Genomic DNA, 12,823 nt, shown 5'->3' with positions numbered 1-12,823 from the left:
ACTGGAGTGCCTGTGTGTCTGTGTGTGTGTGTATGTGTGTGTGTGTTTTTGGGGACATCAAACCGTCTTTGAGGTGGAGGGCTGTGCTGGCGATAAGGGCCAGATCTCACGGGGCACCAACAACTTCAACAGCCTCAATACAGACAGGAGTGAAGGCTCTCTATTCAGTACCCACCCTGCCCTCCCCTCCTCCCGCTCTCTCTTTAAGTCTCTAATGCACAAATACAACCAAGTGTTAGATGAAGACTGTAGAGCCTCTTCAAAGTGCACTTGTTATGCCAAGACTGCTGGGCCATTAATGAGGGCAAACTATTTTGGGAAGCAGCAACTTGGCTGTTTAAGCACTGGTGTGCAAGTTCCTATCAAGGACTAGGTGTTTAGGAGTGTGTGCATGAGTGTGTTCGCAGCCACTCGAAGTGTGAATATGCATCAGTCACTACAAAGCCCTGCGCGTCTTTCTCGAGAGCTCTTTGAAGTAGCGGAAAGGGAATAATCAGAATAACCGCAGAGGACGGAGGGGGGAGAAAAAAGAGGCGCACGGGTGAAAACATATACAAAGAGCGGGTGACTTTCATGGGGCCGCCTGACTGTGTGTACATATGTTAAAGAATGTGTGTTTATTGATAAAATGTCCCCTGTGAGGCCCGGTGTCAGTTTCACAGCCCTGACTGTTGACCCCGTTGGCTGCTGCAGGTAAACGGTCACTTAACACCCGCGGCGTGTCAACATGCACGGACACGCTGGCACGTTTCCTGCGGGAGGGAAGGGGGGACATGCTGCCGTGGCTTTTTTTTAAATGCGACTTCCTGCAACCCCGCTGGGTCAACAAACCAGAGCGGGACAGGAAGGCCGGAGCGTGCCCCTGGGTGTGTTCGTGTGTGCATCCACGTGTGGTGGGGCATTAGCCTAAAGAGGTTTTGTCCCCATGAGAGAGGAAAAGAGTGAAGACCACCACGGAGGACAAATGATGGACAATGCTGTGTTTTTTCTTTTTTTACTCTCTTACCAGCTCACGAGGCAGGAAGATGTCCTCCTGCCGCGCCACCACCACAGATACACTCTCTCCCTGCTTGGTGCTGCGCAGCATGGCCACCAGCTCCTCCTGGCTCCGGCCTGTCATGTCCACGCCGTTTACCTACACACACACACACACAGGAAAAAAAGAAAACACACACACACACACCAGAGGAGATTAAAGCAAAGTGTATTATCCACCAGGACCATCATATCAAGCTCAGAGGTTTGGGTTTCCGCATTGAAAGCTCAGGTGAGTACTGAACCATCGCTTAGTTATGCTGCTGTAGAGCCAGACTGCCAGGGGAATTCCCGTGATGCACTGAGCTCTTCTCTTCTTCTTCTCCTCTCTTGATCCGTACACATTCATATCCCATTAATCCACGTTACTAACTTAGCTCCTTCTCCTCGGTTTTTCATATCACTACCAACTACCAATTGTGGCAGATGATCCCGATTCTGCTCACAGTTTCTGCTCTTCAGTTTTTTCCTTGCTGCTTTCTCACGTTGAGAAACGTTGAGTCTCTGTAGATATCATAAAGAGTAAGTTCACCCAGCAGGGGTGCCACGGAGCTGAATCTCCTGCTACTAACGATGCTGTAATTGCAAACAGAGGCTCTTTGCTTTTCGACTGTGTGGGAGAGCAACAGGCTGAGGTCTGCCTCACCTCCAGGATGCGGTCTCCAGGCTGCAGGCGGCCGTCCTTGACTGCTGCACCGCGCGGCAGGATGTTCTTCACCAGGATTGGGCCCGGCCCGTGCACCGAGGAGTCTCGGGTTACCACGGTGAAGCCCAGACCCTCAGTGCCTGCAGGAACAAGGTAACATGCATTACGGTGTGCATTAAGTACATCAATCCACCCATTTCTAACGTCTTGTCTCTCTTTTCTGTCACTTCCCTCCATTCTTTCTCCTTCTCCTCTTGAGTTTTCCCTCTGTGCTGTTCTGCAGGACCCAGTCTGTGGTTTTTAGCACCTTCCTCCACATTAACTACTATTTAAGTGTCTGGTTTTCTCTGGGGGTTTGTTGAATGGCTCAGCTTCTGAGCCACCCGCGAGAAGGCTTCTCTCCTAGCCGGATTAGACAGACTCTGCCTTTAATTTCACGTGTGAGCAGGCCTAACGGTGGCTGATGAAGGGAGGTAGAGGGAGAAGATGGGAGAGAGAGAGACAGAGAGACAGAGAGAGAGAGAGAGAGAAGAACCTGAGAGATATTATTCCCGTCTCTAGCTTTCCTCCCTGGGGATGCAACGTGATTTACACAAAGATTTTCCTTGTGGGTGTGAGCCACCGTTTATCTGTGTGTATACATTTACAAGTGTGTGTGTGTGTGTGTGTGTGTATTTCCGAGGCCACACACACATGCATGAGCCATCAACCCCCAGAGCCTCCACCCTCTCCCTTTTTCACGGCCTCACAAGCCCCAAGCCATGAGTGAAATGTGCCACGCTCCGAGTGCGTGCACGTATGTGTGTGTGTGTGTGTGTGTGTGTGTGTGTGTGTGTGTGCGTGTGCAGGCAGAGCAAAGCCGGCGTGGCATACTAAAGGCGGTGAGCGATGCTATCTGGTCTCTGAGCTAAGCCTCTGCCTGCCCTACATTAGCGCACCTAAACCTCACCGCCTGTCAATCACGGAGAGAAAGAGCCTGTTGCCAAGGGAGAGGGTGTTCGAGACCCCATAATATCCTCTGCTCTGATCTTGCATCAAGTGAAAGGGATAGAGGGGGACAGGAAGAGGAGGGGGGGGGGTCATACAAAAGAAGGATGGAGGGAAAAAGGAGGAGAAAATGGGAGGGATGGGAAAAGAAAGAAACTAACAATAAAACAGCGGTGAATGGGGCTTTGAGCTGGAGCTGGAAAGTGTGGAGCCCAATTTCTTCTATCCTTTCATCTGGGTACCTGTAGTGCATGTGTGTGTGTGTGTGTGGGGGGCGGTTGCATGTAGCCCAATTACAGCCATCTTTTCAATGCCCCATAACACTACAGGTTGCTAGAACAGAGCCTATTCAGAGCCTTGCAAACCTATTCCAGTGCTATCGACAAATCAGCGCTCCAGCACTGATGTGTTTTAGAGGGATGGAAGATAAGACTGCTGGGGAGCCAGACTGATTCAGTCTGGGTTAAACTCTACAAGCAAAACAACCAGAGGGAATCTAAGGTTGTCAATACGGACTAAAATTGCTTTCATATAGGACGATTTCTTTGCTAGAATTCAAACAGAATCGATAATTTTACCTTTCTTCAGGTCAATTTTCATCTTCTTCCCTCCCTTCTTGCTGGTGAGGCTGGCCAGGCCTGGCAGAACAGGGTTCTTACTGGCAGGTGGGCTCTGGCTGCGGGTCCTGGGTGTCGGGGAGGCGCTCGCTGCCCTGGCTGGAGGTGCGGGAGAGACTCTCTCCAGGGAGTCATGCCCAGGCTGGAGCTCCAATGGTGGTGGCGTGTTTATCACCGCCGGCTCAGGGGTCTTGGCACGCGGGTCCTGTCGCCTCACTTCTAATTTGGTGTTCAGCTTGGTATCTTGTTTGGGTTCTGGTTGGGGGTCGGTTTTAGCGCGTAATATCAACGGACTCTTTACAACGGCGGGGGAATCTTTGCCATCGCCGGTGAAGAGCTGGCCTATGAGGCTCTTCTCGTAGCGCGGCTTGTTGGACACGGGGAGGACCTCCAGGCGCACGGAAGGCGAGGACATGGCCTGTCGAAACACTTCCTGTGATCTAAAAAATGATTCAAAGTTAAAGTGGGAAACATTTGACTGAAGCAGTGTTCACACAAATGAAAACAGACGACCACTCTGACCTCTGGGGAACACTACAAAACAGCAGAAGAGACCAAGAAAGTCGGGCAAGACACAGACTGCTGGAAACCAGAGAATGAGGAGGGTGTATGGGGCTTTTACGTCCTTAATGGAGCTGTATTTCAATTTGGATCATGTGCAGTGTGACTCCTCCAGCTGGTTTGGGACACTGTGGTCCCTATCAGATGGAAGAGGCCGTACAGCAGGCTCCTATTGCTGCTTTAATAGACTACTATCAGCAAAACATTCATACAAGACAGACAACACAGTGGGATGCAGTTAAATGGACCTATTCAGCTTCACTGCAGAGAGGACAGAGGAAATAAAGAAAGAACGGGGACAAGAGGACGGAGGTGTGTGTGTGCTGCGAAGTGGAAACACACAACACAAGACTCTTCTGTACGAGCAGATAGGAGAGATAGGAGAGGCTGAGAATGAGAAGGATTTGTCTTTGGCTGATAAAGGAAGCAAACTGATTGGAGGGTACAAACACACACACACACACACACACACATAAATAAAACAGATGTTATTCTAACGCAAGCAGCAACCTCTGTGACCAACACAGGAGGACCTAACACTGCAGTTCCTCAGATGTCCACTTGAGGACCTGTTCAAATGATATTAAGGCTTAAAGTTATGCAGAACTGAACGTGTTTTAGTAACCAGGCTTCATTCAGCCGCCTCAGCTCCACCTATCAGACCATTTTTCGATTAGGTAGGAGCTGACAGAGGCAGGACTGACAAGATGGCGACCACACTGAGCTTCACAACAGCTCTTCAGAAACCTGTGCCCAGGTTTTATACAGTCTATGTTCTAACCTCTAAAAATAAATATCAAAATATCTAGATTGCTAGGCTCAAATCTTTATTGACTTAATAAGAAGTGATCAGACTTAATGCACAAAACATTCAGACTCTCTGATGTTTAGCTGCAGTTGACAGCCGCTGCTACTGAAGAAAAACACTGCTAAAACGCCAAAATGACACTTAGCCTTTGTCTTGTTAGTATGCTGCTCTGCGAGCTTTCATCTGTACTGTGTTAGAGGAACAAACAGCACTCTGCGGTCTATAAGTGGACTGTGCGCTGTCGCGGTTCAAAAGGTGATTTTTTTCCTCCGCTGTAATGATCGAGCTGATTGCATCCTATTAACGCCATGAGTCAGAATGCTGGAGGTAAACTTTCACGCATATCACACTGCGGGTTTTAAGCTTGTCATTTTAATAGTTCTGAAGTGGGACCTTTGACGTAGATGGGTCATATAAAATACACTGTGGAAATTGTCACAGTACACACACAGAAATCAAGGTATACTAGAAATTTCACACACACACACACACACACACAGTATACTCACTGCGCAAAGGTCTTGTCCTGGAGTGGTGTGTCGTTAATTTGGACGATGCACTCATCCTCCTGGAAGATATTTTCCTTCTTGGCCCGACTGTTTCCCTCGATGCCTTTAATGTGGAGGCCCAGGGTCCTTTCAGCACACACACACACAGTGCAGTGTGAATATGAATTCACATAAGTAAACACGTGTATGCCAGCGCTTGAATTCTTTATGCATTTCTGAGTCAACATTGCCATCTGCCTTTCCTTATGAATGTCAGATTGATTGCAAGTGGATGTGGTGGGAGGAGAGTGTGTGTTTGTACGGTATGTGTGCATCCGTGTGTTGGTTTGCTTACCGTCCACTGAGAGAGGAGCAGTAGGGGACCACATGGATACCGAGAGGCCCCCAGTTGCCTGGAAACTCCACTGCCCTCGTCAGGGTGCTGCCAACAAAACACACGCTTACCGTAAAAAAAAAATGGGCACACACACAGACATCTTTAAAGATAGTGAAAATGAGGATGCACGTCATATCATGCACACAGTGATACGGTAATATAGCTGCACACACTTCCAGGATTTCTATGTGCAAGCTCTTCAGAAATCATTTGCATTTTCCTTCAGGCGACTCAGATAGGAAGACAAATTAGCTTACTGGTCGTCCTGCCAAACATCAAACTGAGTGTGTGTGTGTGTCGCAGGTGGCTACTTCACTCTTTATCTACCTGCTCCTCAAACACCCAATCTAGCCGGTGGACAAAGGAAGAGGGCAGGAGATAAAAGCAAAAGACAGATAGAGGGGCAGACAGAGATGAAACAGAAATGAGCTTCTCTAATAATCTCAGAGGAGCCCCGAACTGTGGCTTTTAACAGCAGATAAACAATACGACTAAAGACAGAGAGAAACAGGGCTTTGATGCTGATTGGCTCAGAGAAAGGAGCTGCATGATGCAGGCATGTTCGAGGAAGATCACAGGAGACGACAATCTCACGTACGGATCATCTCTCTAATCGCTGAACAGTGTTATATTAGTCTTTGAGTTCAGAGTCATGTTTCTTTTTTCATGTTTCTACACGATCTGTCATTTTTCCTGTGTACAGCTCTAAGTCTTGTTTAAAATGATGAAGGTTTTGATCTATCTATAGCTGAATATTAGTGATATCTATGTTTGGTAAGAAGATAAATGCTTCAAAATAGAAAGTTTGGGCTGATTATACCTACCTAAAGCATGTTTTGTTTTGTGAACATTTGTGGCACTTACTTCTTACTTTTACTGACTTCTGTTGTAGAAGTGAGTTCGACTATTTTTCATCATGGCAGCATGAGGCAGACATCTGTCTACTGCCTTCAACCGTGCAATCAAAACCTGATTTTCTCACTCCTTACAGGTGTTTTCACTCCATATTTGTTTGTCTATTTGCATCTAAAGACCGTTTGTGTGTGGGAGGGTTGCATTAAATGTAACATATATGTAATATAATATGAATAATTATGGGATATATGTAAAACTTGAGCGAAAAAACTATTTCCGCGTTGAGGAATTCATCCTGTGACAAGTTGAGAAAAAGTCCTCCGTGTCCTTGGGCATTTCAGATCTCAGCCAAGACATTCTCGGCATCATCATCCACTTTTCTCCTCCAGCCTCTCTGAAGCGCATGTGAGAGGAGCGGTCCAAAAAGAGCAATCTCAGGTGGGAGAACAAGAACATAAAGGTATTGCTTTCTTCCGTTTCCCTGCAGAGCTTTTCCAGCTCGCTAAAAAGGCAGCGAGTCTCGAGAACAAAGGCAGAGAAGTTCAAGGTTTATGTGCTTGGTACACCAACACAAGCCCAAGGACTTGCTGGGATCATTAGAACACACTCCTCTGTCACTGTCACCTCGCTCTCGTTAACCTCTGCCAGGGTCACACACGTACTGTACGCACACAGCCACGCACACACACACAGCCAATTTGCATTCTTATTGCTACATCTATTGCGTGCTCACAAACACCATCAGTCACATTCCTCTAAATTGAATTCGCAGATACACATGTGCATCAAATTTACATCCATTAGAGAACAGAGCAACATCTAAATTACACATGTGCATAACCCATGAATTACACACTCGCACTCCTAAATTTACTTTCAGTGATGGTAAACAAACATGCCAGGGCAGCACACACACTCCTGCACACAGGTACAAAGCTGGTCCTGGATGATGTATGTGTTTTCAGACAAACAAACACACACACACTCACTCACACAGCTTCAGCCCATTTACATTCATATAAAAAACAAACGGCGGCACAAACAAGCTCATCAGAGGCAGCCATAGCTTGTTAGTGCTGCGCGTTAATATGCAGAATAGCTCCGCTCACCCATTTCAGCATCCCACTGACACAAACACAAACACAGACATTCCACTGGGGGCCTGCAGGGGGGTTGGCAGAGGGGGGGAAAGAGAGGCGAGGGACAGTGGGACGGATGAAAAGAGCAACGAGGAGTGAGACAGATGGAGCTCCCACTCTTGGTTGACTTCCTCTACATCAACGGAGGCTGAGTGCCTAACAAACTCGGGGCCGGGACTCGCTGAAAATGTGCCCTCACTCGCTCACCGTGGCTCCTTCAACCGCCAACCATCTGTTACCATGGCAAACTATCTGTGAGAGCCGCGCCTCCATTGTATCACAGTGCTGTCAAGACACCACTGCTCGGCAAAACGCTGAAAAATCACCATCTGTCACTCCAGCCAAGTCGTTTCCTGAGCGCCCCGCCATTCTCCCCGGGACTTATTTTCAAAAGAACTCTTTTCTTATCGGGAAAAAAAAAATCAGCCCGGCTGCAGAGGGAACGCCGCAAAATGATCCCTTTACTCGCCGTGCGAGACAGGCCAGAAGGTTGTGATGGAGGGGTTAATTGTTGCCATAGTTACCGCGTGACTGACAGCCTGGAGAAATGAAGATAAAACTCCCATCATGCCGAGGTCTGCGGTCACATGCCCAAAAACATAAATGGAGGTTGCTATAGTGAGATGTGCACACTCATGTACGGTACTTTCATTCACCTGCACACACACACACACTCTTGAACAGGTGAGCCATTGATGCTGCTGGAGCATCTTCTATTTGATGCTGCTCATACACAAAGAAGCACAAAGTCACATGTCCAATAAATAACAGGTAGATATAGAATCGCTATTTCGAGTGATCAAACTGGTTAATTGAGACATTAAAGACAGAAAACTAATCAAGTTTTGATTGACTGTTTAAAAGGCTGCATCTATTTAATGAATACTGTAGAGTTTTGCACTATTTCCTGACTTAAAATGAATTTTTCGGACCATTAATCTAAAAATTTCATACTAGTCTCATGTTTGATAATGAAGAAGAAACACTCATGGCAACAGCTGCATTCAAGACTTAAAAAATAAATGCTGCTATAATGAAGTTGTCAAATGTATGGTTTGTCATTACAAAACAAAGTGACTGTCAAACCTTGTTACTAACATTTCTCACTTCATCTGGGTCAAAGGTCGATACCATGGGTATCTAATAATAACAACAATGTCATGACCAGTAATCAAGAAGGGAAATGTTGCTACGATAACACATTATATTATTATGTATTATCCAAATGTGAATCGACAGGGATGTCCTCCAGTTGGTTCACTCAAACAGTGGGCGGACCACCGGCGTCCCAGTGGGACTGACAGAGTTTGATTCAAATCAAAACCTTCACCAGTATTGACTATTATTAAGTGCTGCACTGCTACTTAACCTCGCCTCATCTAGAGCTTCACAGCCAAGTATGAGCGCTCAGAATGGACGCTATAGTCGTCCTAGTATTTACAGAATGTTTAATCTGTCACAAACCCTTTTAGACTCTTGTGACAGTATTTTACGTTCTTGTTTCAGTCTCTGTGCCTTCAGGGTAAAGCACTCTCAACCCTGTGTGCCAGAAAAATAAGTTGCCTTGTCATCAGGCAGACACAATAATTAGAATAAACAGGAGCGAAGGAGTGAAAGAGGTGGAGGAACTTCCCTCCATCTCTGCTCCAGCACATGGAGGCTGTTTAATCCGGTCAGTGTCCGGCTGTTAAACAAAGACTGGAGTGTTAATCCTTGTCTGTGCCGTAGCTACAGTGTGATCTGTGTGGACGTCCATAACACACACAGAAACAAACCTGCACACACACACACACACACACGCTCGTACCTGAAGTTCACTTTGCCCATCTTGGCGGGGGGGTCGTCCGTGCGCAGCCGTTCCAAAGCTCCTCTCAGCACATGGTCGATTTCCTGTTTAAAAACACAACAACACACAAACAGACCCTTTCAGTCAACGGGATGATAATGGCTGCGGTGACAAATTAACAAGCGTCTACATTTACACACACACACACACACATGCTGAACAAACAGCAGCCAGCCAGCCGGCGAGTCCGAGGAGGCCCGTCGCCAATTAGCAAAACAATCTAACGCCACCATCAATCACCTTTTGGAGACAGCGAACAGAGAACGACCGCCGGACGCCGAGCTCCCTACCACGCGCTGCTGTCCTTTCTTTACTCTATGTATATTTCTATCTGTCTACATCTCCCTCCCCCCCTCACTCCTTGCATCTCTGCCCTGTGTCAGGCAGGGCTCTATTTTTAAGCCGGTAAAATCAACAACAGCCCCCCAGGGGGGGGATGAAAAAAACGAATAAAAAGGACGAGGGAGAGAGAAATCTGGGGACGACGACGGCGTCAAACTGTTGCGAGGTGCTCAAGGAGTGGGAGAGAGCCCCAAATCGCTAAAGACAAGAAGGGTGCAATTAGGTCTTTCTGCCCTGTCACTTTCATTGTGTCACCAGTACTAATGGCTAAAAAGCTCCACGCCCACCAGACCACTCCGAGCAACCCCCCTCCTCACCACACCCAACTCCCCGATGGACCCTCTGTCACACACAGAGTAAATACATGTTTTATAACACACACACCCCCGTGCATACATTTCCTGCAAATATTACAAACACATACTGACTCGGCGGAGCTGCAGACACAAAAACAGACACACACACTCACACACACACATATGCTGCATGTACAAATAGTGACCCACTTATCTGGGCAGTGTGAGATTACCCCACAATGGAGCGCATGTGTGTGCGGGGGCAGAAAAGACGAGCTCCAGGCTCCATTGTTGCTGTGCATCTTCCCGCAACGCCATCGGCTAATACACACACACACACACACACACACACACACACACTCTCCTCCCACAGCACCACGCATCCTCATCACAGAGTACTGACACACGGAGCAGAGGAGCAGGTGAACACGCGTGTGCGCAACATCCTGAACACGTCTGCTGCTGCTGTTGTACCATGTTACAAGGATTGTACTGTGAAAATGAACACACGTGGTACAATAACACAAAAACCCTTGCGTGTACTACATGTGCAGCACATGTATTACATAAGATATGGCGTGTGGGGATGTAAACAAACACACACACACACACTTACAGACAAACCTGCCTTTCTTTAATGCTTTGAAACGAAGGGATCGCGCCATAAACGCCCAGTGTGAATCTAATCCCTGATTGAGAGCACTGTCTGTTTATCGAGACATGAAAAAAACAGCAGCTTTGCTCTCTGGGAGCTCTGCTGGTGCTCGGCCAATCAGCTCGCCCCGCTCGCTCGCTGCTGTATCTGAACACACAGTGAAGAAACACAAGCATCATCCTCTGAGTTTGCTGCCTTTATATAACATTAACCTTAGTGTGAATAAACATAACTGTCCTTATTACACTTTTATTATTATTATTTATATCTTTATCACATATAAACACATTTCAAAATGTTCGTTCTGTGTGTGGGTGATGCATATTTCAATTCAATTCACCAGCAATAATATGGCTGTTGGTGCTGCTAATGCAGTAGTACATGGCTACTACTGCTACTGCTGTTACAATTATAAGTGTAAGGAGAATTAAAGCTGCAAGCAGTGATGGTCGGGCCCTCGCACATGTGCACAACATCGGTCTTAATAACCACAAGAAGTTTCAGACAGCTCTGAGAAGGTGCTTCCTGCCGATTTCTTCTTTGAATCTTTTTATGGATCACCACGCCCCCACACAGTTTCCTCAAAATTCATCATTTTGTTAGCTTTTACTCAGGAAGTCTATGTGAACACACCTACCAAGTTTGAAGGCAATGGGATAAAATCCCTAGGAGGAGTTCGTTCAAACATGACCCCTTCTCAACCAGCCCGAAACACCAAAAATGGTGATTTTCATTCTTAAATATCTCGCTTCCTGTTCATTGTAGCCCATTGCTCCAAGAGACTTTTTTGTAGGTCTCACCATGTTCTACAATTCGGCTGAGGTTGCATAACTCTGTGTACAAAACTGTGGCGGGGCTGTTCCAAAGAAAAATTCCAGGGGGCGCTATAGAGCGCTTTTGCCCCGCCCCCTAAATAATTATGCAGCCGGAATTTGCATAATATTGGTCTTAATAATACCTTGATAACTTTTCATTGTCGAGGCCTTAAGAACACACACGGCAAGTTTCAAACACATAGGACGAAAGCCCTAAGAGGAGTTCGTTCAAATGCGACCCCTGGAAATGACCCCAAAAACATGAAACGGCCAAATTTGGAACAAAATGGACGCCGTACACTTCGCTGTAGCCCGGGTCACCAAGAGACTTTTTTGTGTGTCTCAGTATGTTACATACTCCCTCCAAATTTCGTACACGTGGATGAAACCATGGCGAGGGGCCCCTCCGAAAACATACATCTAGGTGGCGCTGTAGAGCCATTTTTGTACGTCCATGTGCGAGACCCCTGAAATACGTAATTTTACACCCGACTTTGGGTGGGTAAGCAAATTTTCGTGAGTTTTCGAGTACATATAGGCCGTTGAAAAAGCAATTTACTTTTAAACATTCGAAATCCAATAGCGTGCCGTGCTCGGGCCCTAACTATGAGTGTCTACCAAACCAAGTACTGACACCCGGTCTCAAACCTCGATAGTTTGGTACTTACCGACAAGCTTCCGTAGCAGAACTTTTTCCACAGCGGCCACTTTGAGATGAAATAGTGGGTTCAACACAGGTGCTGCTGATGACACTAATTAAGGCTGCCTTACTCTGAGCCGGTGTTTAATTAGTATCATTGGAAACACCTGCGTTTGAACCGGCTATTTCATCTCAAAGCGGCTGCTGTGAAAGAAAAGGTCTATTAAAAGCTGTCAGATACAGAAAGCTTACAACATTTAATGCTTGGTCATATTCATTGATTTGATTTTAAATCAAACTGTTGCCGATTTTAGACACATTTCTGTATTTGTTTGTGGAAAGAATGAGGTCATAGGGGCGGTCGGTAGCGTAGTGGGTTAAGCGGCCGCCCAGTGTGGAGGATATAGTCCTCGCTGCAGCTGGCCCCGGATCGAATCCCGCATCGGACGGCTAATTTACTGCGTGTCTCTGCTTCCTGTCTATCTTCAGCTGACCTATCAATAAAGGCATAAAAGGCCAAAAAAATTATCTTTAAAAAAAAAAAGAAAAAGAATGAGGTCATAGCCTTCAAAGCGAGGTGAAAATGTGAGTCCTGTGGCTACTGCCCACACATCAGCTGATACTACCTCGTCTTGAACTCACACTTGAACTGATGCCGCCTTGTTTAAGCGTTTCTAACACCTCTAACACTTTAAG

At 46.7% G+C, this 12,823-nt stretch overlaps 1 protein-coding gene across 1 annotated transcript in view; it reads right to left on the bottom strand.

Annotated features, from left to right (window-relative positions):
* pard3ba (par-3 family cell polarity regulator beta a) overlaps positions 1-12,823 on the bottom strand; it is a 151,608-nt gene that overhangs the window by 93,435 nt on the left and 45,350 nt on the right. Inside the window, exons 5-10 of the mRNA XM_027291567.1 lie at positions 9,341-9,423; positions 5,498-5,584; positions 5,164-5,289; positions 3,247-3,725; positions 1,682-1,821; positions 1,007-1,135 (exon numbers count right to left, since the gene is read on the bottom strand). Coding sequence (XP_027147368.1) covers positions 1,007-1,135; positions 1,682-1,821; positions 3,247-3,725; positions 5,164-5,289; positions 5,498-5,584; positions 9,341-9,423 — 1,044 coding nt within the window. The remainder of the gene's footprint in view (positions 1-1,006; positions 1,136-1,681; positions 1,822-3,246; positions 3,726-5,163; positions 5,290-5,497; positions 5,585-9,340; positions 9,424-12,823) is intronic.

The sequence above is a fragment of the Larimichthys crocea genome, chromosome XIX, assembly GCF_000972845.2.
Source record: "Larimichthys crocea isolate SSNF chromosome XIX, L_crocea_2.0, whole genome shotgun sequence".
Lineage (NCBI taxonomy): Eukaryota > Metazoa > Chordata > Actinopteri > Sciaenidae > Larimichthys > Larimichthys crocea.
Note: the sequence above shows the minus strand (reverse complement) of the source record. Positions and strands in the feature narration are given on the sequence as shown.